Here is an 11,120-nt window from a genome sequence, read left to right as displayed (position 1 = left end):
GTGGGTATGGGTGGGACTTTCATTTCCTGCACTTGTGTCCTAATTTGAATTTTTTAAGGTGAGCAATTATTTTACATTTTATACTTACACTCACACAAATCCACAAAGAAAAGCAAAGGCCCTCAGAATTAAGATACTCAGCCCAGGCCAGCCAAGGGAAGACAAGGGAGGCAGGAGAGAAGCCAAGGAAGGTGATTCCCATTCACTGAATGTCTAGAGGGAGATGTAAGATCAGCATCCTGGGGAGGGCCTCCTGTAGGTTTAACTGCGAGGAAGGGGTCTTTCGATAAGCCAGCCCTGTGTTGGGAAGGAACATCAGCAGTCCATTGTGCCCCCCACTCTGGTTGAGCACTCTGGCACTTCCTGCACTCTTGCATCAGGGCAGCAGCCTGAGTATTCCTCATAGACCAGCTTGGTGTGTGGTTGGTGAGCCAACAGTTTATGAGAAAGACCACAGAAGTCAAAAGCATTTTCCTATGTTTTCTATCTTTATCCTTTCTCTTCTAATGGTTATTTTTTACTGAATATATTTGACATATAACATTGCGTAAATTTAAAGTGTGCAATGCGTGGGGTGCCTGGGTTGTTCTATTGGTTAGGCCTCCGACTTCGGCTTGGGTCACGATCTCCCAGTTCATAGGTTTGAGCCCCACATCAGGCTGTCTGCTGTCAGCACAGAGCCCGCTTCAGATCCTCCATCCCCCCTCCTCTACCCCTCCCCACTCATGCTCTCTCAAAAATAAACATTTACAACATTTATTTTTATAAAGTGTGCAATGTGTTAATTTCATACATTTATATATTGTAATATGATTGTTCTTGTAGCAATATTTAGCATGTTGAAAAACAAAATTCAGTCGAGTGAATTTGAAGATCTAACTGGCTTTATTCAAAGATTCATGAGTCTGACAGCATCCCATCTATCTAGCAAGTGGAAAGGAGTTCTGAATTCTTCAAGATGCAAGGTTTTTACAGGCAGAAGGACTGTGGGACAGGAACTTACAAAATAGATTATTTCAGGCAAAGTTACCTTCCCTTACCAGGGTCAGATTGTATCACTAGTGTTCACCAGGAAATCGCAGACTGATTGGTTTAAAATTCCACTCCTGGGGAAGGCTGAAACTGCAATTAGGGTAGGTATTAACTCTTGGTTTGCTAGCTTGCTCCTTAGCACAAGTGACTACATTTTGGGCCTGTTGTGTCTTTTTTACCAGCACCTCTATCACATTACATAATTATCCTTTCTTTTTAGTGGTTGGGATAATAATTTTTTTCTGATTTTAGAATTAACATTTTCTTTAAGGAAATGAGCATTTGGGAAATACAGAAAGGTTTAAAGAAGAAATTAAATTACACACAATTCCATGAAACACAGATACATAAAAATATTAACTGTGGTTTTCTTCCCGGTTTTTAAATATATTTTTGTGTTTACAAAATTTATTCATACGTGACTTTGTATCTTTTTTATTTAACATTGTGAGGATTTTTTTTTAATTTTTTTTTAAACGTTTATTTATTTTTGAGACAGAGCATGAATGGGGGAGGGTCAGAGAGAGAGGGAGACACAGAATCTGGAACAGGCTCCAGGCTCTGAGCTGTCAGCACAGAGCCCGATGTGGGGCTCGAACTCATGGACCGCGAGATCATGACCTGAGCTGAAGTCAGCCGCTTAACCGACAGAGCCACCCAGGTGCCCCAGGATTTTTTTAATCATATTTCCAAATTACCCTTGCTTAAAAAAAAAAAAAAAAAAAAGGGGGGGGGCAATAAGCCCAAAATGGAGTTGCTTATGCTAAACCTCATGTCACCAAGCAGAGACTTAATTATAGTTCTGGCTCTCCCAGAAATGAAATCTTAAACCAGTCAATCAGGAATTGCCTGATCAGCATTAGTTAGGTAATATGTCTGATAGATCACCTAAAGGAAAGGTAACCTTCCAATAACCAACCCACTTTTGTATAACTTCCTTGCTCCTTCTCCTTTATAGCCATCAAAATCTTTCATTTTGTACAGTTCCTCAGAGTTTCTTTCTATCTGCCAGGTAGAATGCTGCCCAATTCAAATCAAATTTTGCTCAAGTCAACAAAAAAATTTTTTAATGTTTATTTACTGGGGCGTCTGGGTGGCTCAGTCGGTTAAACATCGGGACTCTTGATTTCAGCTCAGGTCATGATCTCATGTTTCGTGAGTTCGAGCTGAGCCCCCCAACAGGCTCCACACAGTCAGCTTGGGACTCACTCTCTCTGCCCTCCCCCTGCCCCCCCCCCCCACTATCTCTCAAAATAGATAAACTTTAGGGCGGGGGGCGGGGGAGGGCCTGGGTGGCTCAGTCAGTTAAGCATTTGACTTCGGCTCAGGTCACAATCTCAAGGTCTGTGGATTCCAGCCCTGTGTTGGGCTCTGTGCTGACAGCTCAGAGCCTGGAGCCTGCGTGGGATTCTATGTCTCCCTCTCTCTCCGTGCCCTCACCTCCCTCCACTAGTGCTCTTGTCTTTCTCTCTCTCTCTCAAAATTGAATAAACATTAAAAAAATAATAAAATTTAAGAAAAAAGAAAAAAATGATTATTTATTTATTTTGAGAGAGTTTGAGAGAGAGACGGAGACAGAGAGACGGTGTCCCAAGCAGGCTCCAGGCTCAGCGCAGACTTGCCTACGGGGCTGTATCCCACCACCAGATCATGACCTAAGCCAGGAGTCGTAGCCTTAACCAAGTGAGCCAAGTGGGTGCCCCAACAAAATTTTTAATACACCTCAGTTTATTTTGTTAACACCCTCTAGAAAAGCTTTGCTTTACAATCCATAACTATAGTAACGGGAGTGCTTGTTTTCCTATTCCTTGACAATAGAGAGTTACACTTTTTCTTTTTCCGGATTAATAGGTGAAAATGATCTAAACACCGCTTTGCGTTTCTTTGATTAAATTTTAATACGTTTATTGATCATACTGTTCATCTTCTTTGTGAGTGCCTGTTCACATTCTTGACCTGTATTTGCTGTTTAAAGGACACCTGCTTTCTTGTTAATTTGTAAGAGCTCCTTACATACAGGGGCATCTATTTTTTAACCTGTAAGTAAGCCTTGGCTGGGAATTCAAACCCCAGGCCAAAAGGTGGCCCGTAGGTTTCTTAAGCCGGATAGCGGTTCCGCGCGCGTCTGTGAAAACACGACCCGGCTGGAGCATCACTGCAGGTGCGAGAGAGGGAGAGGGAGAGGGAGAGGGAGAGGGAGAGGGAGAGAGAGAGGGGGAGAGGGAGAGGGAGAGAGAGAGAGAGAGAGAGAGAGAGAGGGAGAGGGAGAGGGAGGGAGAGAGAGGGAGAGAGAGAGAGAGAGAGAGAGAGAGAGAGAGAGAGAGAGAGAGAGAGAGAGAGAGAGAGAGAGAGAGAGAGAGACCTCCTGGCGCAAAGCAGAGCCTTGACCTACGCGGTGCGCTCCACAGGTCCCGGGCGTCGCCCGCTCGGCGCCAAATGACGGCCGCACTGCGCATGAACGGAAGCTGGGTCGCCCTTCCCCCACCTGCTTCCGGCCGCGGCTCATTTCTCGCGCCTCCGCCTCCGCCGCGGCTCGTGGTCGTCCCGCCATGGCACTGTCGCGGGGACTGCCCCGGGAGCTGGCCGAGGCCGTGGCCGGGGGCCGGGTGCTGGTGGTGGGAGCGGGCGGCATCGGCTGCGAGCTTCTCAAGAACCTCGTGCTCACTGGCTTCTCCCACATCGACCTGGTGAGGGCCAGGAGTGCGCGCGGGCTGAATGGCGGGCCGTGTTGCCGGGGCCGGGGGGCTCGGGCTCCGGAGGTCGGGACCAGAGTTGGAGGGGGCGGGGCGGCAGCAGGCCTGGAAACCCCGGGGTCGTGGCTGCCTGCAGAGAGGGCGCTGCTCGGCGGGGCCAGAGCGGGCCTCGCTGCACGCCTGGCCGGCTCGGGACGCCACAGAGGCCGCGGGCCGGGGTCTTCCTGGCGTCTCGCGGTGCGGCCGCCCCTGCCTCCTTGGCAGCGCGAATTTGTGGCGGCTCTAGGCTGTGGAGGAGGTCTCGTGTCTTTTCGCTTCAGGGCAGTTCCTCAGCTTTAAGGGGAGGCAGGAGGTGATTGTTTCAGTGTCTCGTGGAGGTTGTGACTGTTCAGTTGGGAGGTCTCCCTTAACTCAAATACTGGTCCAGAGCAGAGGGTGGCAGTAATAGGAGCCAATACATACTGCGCGCTTGTCCCGAGACCGGCGATGTTCTGAGCGGGTAATTTGCATTAACGCATCTAATCTGCGCTACCGCCGTAAGGTTGCAGACGCAGTTTTCATCCCCGCCCCCCACTTTTTTATTTTAAACAGATGAGACGAAAAGTGAGATCTAGAAGGGTTTTAGTAAATTACCTTGAATCAGGAAGCAAGTGGCAGGACTCCTTTGGGGCTCTCACCCAAAGGTGCAGTCTGTGTGACTGTCATTGTTATCTTCATAGATACGTTAGCTTGTATCACTGAAGATACTAGGATTTTAACTTTTGCATTGATGTACAGTGGCTGTAATTTTATTTTTATTTTTGGCTGTAATTTTAAATTATTTTTATTAATGTAAACTTTTTAGAGATTGGCGATGTTACGTGGAGCTTGGATGTCAGCTTAAAGTGTCTTAAAGTGTAGTGGAAACACGGAATGGAAAAAAAGTAAATATGGCAGACTGAACTATGAAATGAGGGGCGGGGGAAGAATTTACACATCTTTCCTTTGGCTGTTACAAAGTTATTCTTCCCATCCAGTTCTGTACCACAAATCCAAATATGATTGTGCTTCAGCTGGTACCTATTGCTGCATGTTTAAAAGAACCGTTTTGTGGGGCGCCTGGGTGGCTCACTCTGTTGGGCATGTGACTTGGGCTCAGGTCATGATTTCCCAACTCCGTGGGTTTGAGCCCCGGGTGGGTCTCTCTGTGCTGAGCCCTGGGAGCCTGGAGCCTGCTTCCTATTCTCTCTCCTTCTCTGTCTGCCCCTCCCCCCCCCCCCCCCACGCACGCGCTCTCTTTATCCCAAAAATAAATAAACATTAAAAAAATTAAAGGAACTGTCTTGTAATAGACAAGACAGTGAATTGGGCACCTGAACAATAAATGCTGATCCTTTTCTATTTAATTTAATCACAAAATTTAATGTTTATTATTTTTGAGAGGGAGAGAGGGAGTGTGAGCGGGAGAGGAGCAGAGAGAGAGGGAGAGACAGAATTCCAAAGCGGGCTCCAGGCTCTTGAGTGGTCAGCGCAGAGCTGGACTTGGGGCTTGAACTTACAAACCATGAGATCATGACCTGAGTGAGGCCAAGTGGGCAGTGGCGCTTAACTCAGCCACCCAGGTGCCCCTATTTGATTTAATTTTTATAATTTTAGAAAGTACAAATAGAAAATGTTTAGATGGTTATATATGATGATTTTCAGAAATTATAACCAAAGCTGTTAAGATGTTTCACAATTAGAATGTTTGATGACTCTTAATATAAATTTATAGAAAGTCTTTAGTCATTCTTATTTTCTTCCCTTATTTATTTATTTATTTATTTATTTATTTATTTATTTATTTATTTATTTATTGCTTTTGAGAGACAACAAGAGCGGGAGGGACCAAGGGAGAAGGGGTCAGAGGATCCAGAGCCTGCTCCCTGCTGACAACAGCCAGCTTGATGTGGGGTTTGATGTGGGGCTCAGTGTGGGGCTCGATGTGGGACTGAACTCAGGAACTGTGAGATCATGACCTGAGCCAAAGTCAGACACCCAACCGACTGAGCCACCCAGGCACCCCTCTTGTGTTTATTTTTAAGCAGCAATTAGATAAAAGTTAAAATGTGACACTTTTTTCAACCTTGTGTGGATGTTTCCTTTCAGAGCCCTTAGGTGAGAATTGTAAATGGAGTTGTGTGTGGGGGAAGACTTTTGAACTAAAGCAACAAAAACTCAGTAAATCTGCTAAGTGTCATTTAAGAAAAACGGGTCACAGTTAAATCTGATTTATTTGATTTGAAAGAGTAATTAAAGAAATGAATTATATTTATTTTAATAAACCCATTATGATTTTATGCCATCTAAGGAATTTCCAAACATTTGCCAAGATGGTTAAAAAAATGCATCCTTTCTAAAATATTTTTGAGAAAGTTATCTCTGAAATTAAATCTTGATTTTTTTTTTCATATGTGTTAAAGTATTTTTATCAGTTTAACAATTTTGGTATTACTGGGGAAAGCATTTCCTCTGCTAATGTAGCAAATAGCAAAAGTTTTGGGTTATGGGTGCTGAGGATAGTGATATTGCTCACACATACCAGAAAATTTGTGATTTATCTGGAGTTTATGCACTTGTAGATTGATCTGGATACTATCGACGTCAGCAACCTCAACAGGCAGTTTTTGTTTCAAAAGAAACATGTTGGAAGATCAAAGGCCCAGGTAACTTTACTTTTCTTATACCATTTCTGTTCATTTATATTTGTGCACTTTGATGGATCTTCTCTTTATGGTATCAGATTAACTGGGACTCTTCAGTGGGAGGGAGAATATAGGGGACGGCACTTAAGAGTACATCCTCCCGTTTTGATCCTCTAAGGCTATGCTGTCCTCAGTCGTGTTAACGGTGTCCCCTTCATATTTAAATTTCTGATTGTTTGCTTAGGATGAGCTTTGTTCTGTGTTCCTGCAGATGGGCTGCTCCTGTATTTGAGGGCTAGAGAACCTACAGCCCATGCTCTTGTCCCTTTTAGAAAAAGACAACCTCCCTGAGGTTCTAGCCACCTTGATCTTTCTTTAGTTCCTTGAATGTTCCATCTTGACTCAAGGTCTTAAAACATCTTTTTGCTTTGCTTTTTCTCCCAACGCTTTTGGCAAACTCCCACTCTTATCTCCTTTTCAGTTTTCAAATTTTGGCTTCCTTCTCTCGTGATATGCTCTGAATAAACCTCTTAGACTAAGACCTTCCTCTCACAACTTCTACTCTTTTTTTTTTGTTTAAGATTCTTTGAATATATTTAAGTAATTGCTACATCTAACGTGGGGCTTGCACTCACAACCCGAGATCAAGAGTTGCATGTTATTCCTTGCAACAGAGCCAGCCAGGCACCCCACAACTTCTACTTTTTCTGTGTATCATTTGTCATTGTTTGTAATTTTGTTTATCTACACTGATTAGTGTCCCTTTGGCTTACCAAATGCTTCATACAGATCCTGGTAAATAGAAGATACTAAATACTTGTTGAATGAATGAATGGGTTAACACCTAGTTACTGCATTTTATATTTTTGCTGAAGTTTACCGTTCATGTAGATGTATATATGGGAAAGGGCCGGCTCTCCTGTTATTTTTATTAAAATGTGTATAGCTTAATGTTAATGAAATTTTGTCACATTTTTATATTCCTTTAGTTTATAATATAAGATTAAATTTATATGTTTATATTTAATATATTATGTAAGTAGGTGAAATAACAGTATTGTTTGCCATAAATAAATTTGAAATGCAGAGAGAAATGTTGTAGCAATCAAGTTAGTAATTGAGTGTTGTTTGTTTTTCCAGGTTGCTAAAGAAAGTGTACTGCAGTTTTACCCGAAAGCTAATATCATAGCCTACCATGACAGCATCATGAAGTATGTTCTAATTATTATGTTGCAGAATTGAGTTTGTTGTGAGTTAAACTTTCAAAGTATATGGTATTTTTATTAGCTACATGAGCTTGAGGTCATTCTGCTCTTTAAGAATTTTTTTTTTTTTTATCTTAACTATAAAGAACAAACTGATGGTTATCAGAGGGAAGGTGCAGGGGGTGGAGTGGGGGTGGGTTAAATAGATGAAGGGTATTATTAAGGAGGGCACTTATGATGAGCGCCTGGTATTGTATGTAAGTGTTGAGTCACTAAATAGCTAGTATAACACTGAATGTTAACTAACTGAAATTTAAATAATAATTTTGTAAAAAAATTTTTCTAGAAAAAATGTGGTAGCTTGTACTCACATAATAAGTTGTGTTTTTTAAGTTTATATGATTTCAGGGAGTTAGATAAGAGGTAAGATATTTTAATACTTTAAATGAGTTACTTTTTAAAGAGTTTTTTAAATGAGTTACTTTTTAATGAGAGTTTTTTAAATGAGTTACTTTTTAATGAGAAACTTATAAAGGGCCTTTATTTTTGTTTTAAATAAAGATATAGTAAACTATGAAAAATCCTTATATAAAGGTCCAGACTTTTCTAAGTATATTGCTCTCATTCTGATTGATTTCATCTGTGGTCTTCTTCAGTTTCAAAGGTTGCTTCCCAAAATATTTATTTTGACTGTGACTTCTATAATATAACACTAGGAATTGTGAAGGGGTCATAGTTTTCACAGTACATAAATATTCTCTGCTCTCCGTGAATATATAACTATGGAAGTGTTGGGGCATAGGAATCCTGGATCTAAATTATCCTTTATGTATAGCTGTTGTCTAGCTTACAAGTAAATGGTATTAAAAATAATAACTTCTGGGGCGCCTGGGTGGCTCAGTCGGTTGAGCGTCCGACTTCGGCTCAGGTCACGATCTCGCGGTTTGTGAGTTCGAGCCCCGCGTCGGGCTCTGGGCTGATGGCTCAGAGCCTGGAGCCTGCTTCCGATTCTGTGTCTCCCTCTCTCTCTGCCCCTCCCCCGTTCATGCTCTGTCTCTCTCTGTCCCCAAAATAAATAAACGTTAAAAAAAAAATTAAAAAAAAAAAATAATAATAACTTCTCATTTGAGGTCTGGAATTAGAGAAAGTCTTACACTTTCTCCGGAAATGTGTATCTCCACCTTTTTTATTCTCTGGTTGTTTGCTCTGCAAGCCTTTGCATAGCCCTATAACTCTCTTACCCGTATTGCTTTCCCAGTGCTGCTAAAAGTGGGAACCCTAGAGGCCTGAACCCTGCCTGATCCTGACCATGTGAGGTGAAGCCAGAGGCCAGGCATATCCTGGGAATGTGTTCTTTGTATGTTCCCAGGCTGCCCAGAGAGGGCCTATGGGACCTGTGAAGCCATGCCATCTTTCTGCCAGTTTGAGATCCTGCTCTTGAGCCCTGGGTAGCTGGCCAGAAAGGGTGTCTAGTCACTCACAGGGATTGGTGGGAAGTAATTTCGTTAAAATCTGCTTATGGTATTTGGAAAAAATCAAATGTATAATAGAGACCCCTCCCTAATGTCAGTTATTTTTGCACCATTACTTTAATACGCTTTTTAGGACCCTGTATTATACGTGAAGATCATGTGTAAGGCCAGTTGTTTTGGTGACATTTGTTTTATTTTGTTTTGTAGCCCTGACTATAATGTGGAATTTTTTCGACAGTTTATATTGGTTATGAATGCTTTGGATAACAGAGGTGAGATTATTTTTAATACATTTAATTTCTAAGTATTTTCCTTCCCCTATAACAAGGCTGTTTATACTTTTTAGTATTTTAAATATTTCCTCAGTAGTTCGAATCCAGAGAGAAGTAAGGTTAGGTTTAAAGTTTACCAGTTGGTTGTAATTTTAACTAGAACAGGCAGGAATTTAGCTATCATATACTCTGCTATTCTACCAAAAGGTGTGAAGATAGAAGTTGTTAAAACGCTAAAGAGGGTGAGTACATTTGGTATGTGGGTGTGTGCTTGTTTCAGAGTATTCCATCACTGAAGCACAGTGTGACTTCCTTCATATATATGGAGACGAAATATCAATGCCTACGTCCCACCAAGACCAATTAAATCAGACTCTGAATATCATAATTTTTCAATTTCCTACGTGATTCTAAAGTGCAATCAGGGCCCTAAAACCATGGTTTTGAGAATGTGGCAACAGGTTGTCAAAGTTAGCATAGATGCCATGGATCTTGAATTATTTTCGATATGGCTGGTGCCATAAAATATCAGCCTGGATTCTATTTAGATGTACACATTTTGAACCATTTAAGCTTTTCACAGTAGGGGGTGATGTTTCTTATAATCAAGTATTGTATAGCCAGTCATTGTTCCACATGTAAAACAACACCTGTGGAGTGGTTTGTAACAATTTTGAGCCAGAAATACCAAAGAAAAAACACAAAGCAGAGAAAGGGTCAGGATGACTTACTAGACTCCTCTTTACTCCCCTTGCCTTAAACTGCCTTTATAGTTCCAAGTTGATATTCCACATTCTTCATTCATTGCCATGTGTTACCTGATAATTTTATTAGAATAATAGTAAGTTAAGGACTCAGAACTCATTGAGACAATATTTTAGCCAAGATTAATAGAGGAGGCACAGCTATAGAATAGAAAGGTGACACTTTGGAATTTAAAAAGTATAGTAAGGGTGCTTTTTCTTGGAGTAAATTTGTCATATAAATTCCTTGTATTTGGAATTTTGCTAGCGAATGTCTCTTATGTAACAATTGTATTACCCTGGTCATAGCTATAAGAAAATTGCATATAAAAATAAAAAAAAATTAGTTTGGGTAAATGTCATCCTAATTAAAGGTAACTGATTTTTCCCCCCATCACCTCCTGCTAACTAGTGTTTTTCTTCCAGCTGCTCGCAACCATGTTAATAGGATGTGCCTGGCAGCTGATGTTCCTCTTATTGAGAGTGGAACTGCTGGTTATCTTGGGCAAGTAACTACCATCAAAAAGGTAAAATAAATTTTTTTTACTTCCCAAATATTTGTGATCTTATGGAGGGAAGAAGTAAACTTTGGGTTTAGATGATATGGGCTGGTTAGTACCCAAGATGTAGGGATTTTTGTACTCTGATAAAACTAGATACTGTGTCAAGTAATAAAGAGTATTATAAGCAGAGATTTTTTTTTTTTTAAACTCTGTGCTACTTTGTTTCTGTAGCTTGTATATTAAAATTATTAGACTGGTAAACATAATAAAATTGCCTTTTAAAATTCTTTGTAGCTGAGGCTACATGTCATGCTGTAGTTGATATATGATGAAACTGCCTTCTGCAAAGTTATTTTTTATCTAAAGTCTAGGTTCATAGATCTGAAGAGTACTTTGAAAAATTTTGGTGTCTTTGTGAAATATTTCAAATGTTTAGATAAAACTAGAGAATAATAGAGTAAATAAATACCTGTGCACTCAAACCCAGTTTATAAAATGCAGCATTGTGGTTTGTTGTTGTTTTTTGTTTGTTTTTGT

At 41.1% G+C, this 11,120-nt stretch overlaps 1 protein-coding gene across 2 annotated transcripts in view; it reads left to right on the top strand.

Annotated features, from left to right (window-relative positions):
• Window positions 1-3,526: 3,526 nt before the first annotated feature.
• The window catches only part of UBA2 (ubiquitin like modifier activating enzyme 2), a 40,177-nt gene continuing 32,583 nt past the window's right edge, over window positions 3,527-11,120 (top strand). For both annotated transcript variants that reach the window (XM_042968747.1, XM_042968746.1), the window contains exons 1-5: window positions 3,527-3,719; window positions 6,326-6,409; window positions 7,529-7,599; window positions 9,273-9,337; window positions 10,507-10,607. In XM_042968747.1, coding sequence (XP_042824681.1) covers window positions 3,582-3,719; window positions 6,326-6,409; window positions 7,529-7,599; window positions 9,273-9,337; window positions 10,507-10,607 — 459 coding nt within the window. In that variant the 5' untranslated portion in view covers window positions 3,527-3,581. The remainder of the gene's footprint in view (window positions 3,720-6,325; window positions 6,410-7,528; window positions 7,600-9,272; window positions 9,338-10,506; window positions 10,608-11,120) is intronic.

This window comes from Panthera tigris, chromosome E2 (genome assembly GCF_018350195.1).
Source record: "Panthera tigris isolate Pti1 chromosome E2, P.tigris_Pti1_mat1.1, whole genome shotgun sequence".
NCBI classification, from domain to species: domain Eukaryota; kingdom Metazoa; phylum Chordata; class Mammalia; order Carnivora; family Felidae; genus Panthera; species Panthera tigris.
Note: the sequence above shows the minus strand (reverse complement) of the source record. Positions and strands in the feature narration are given on the sequence as shown.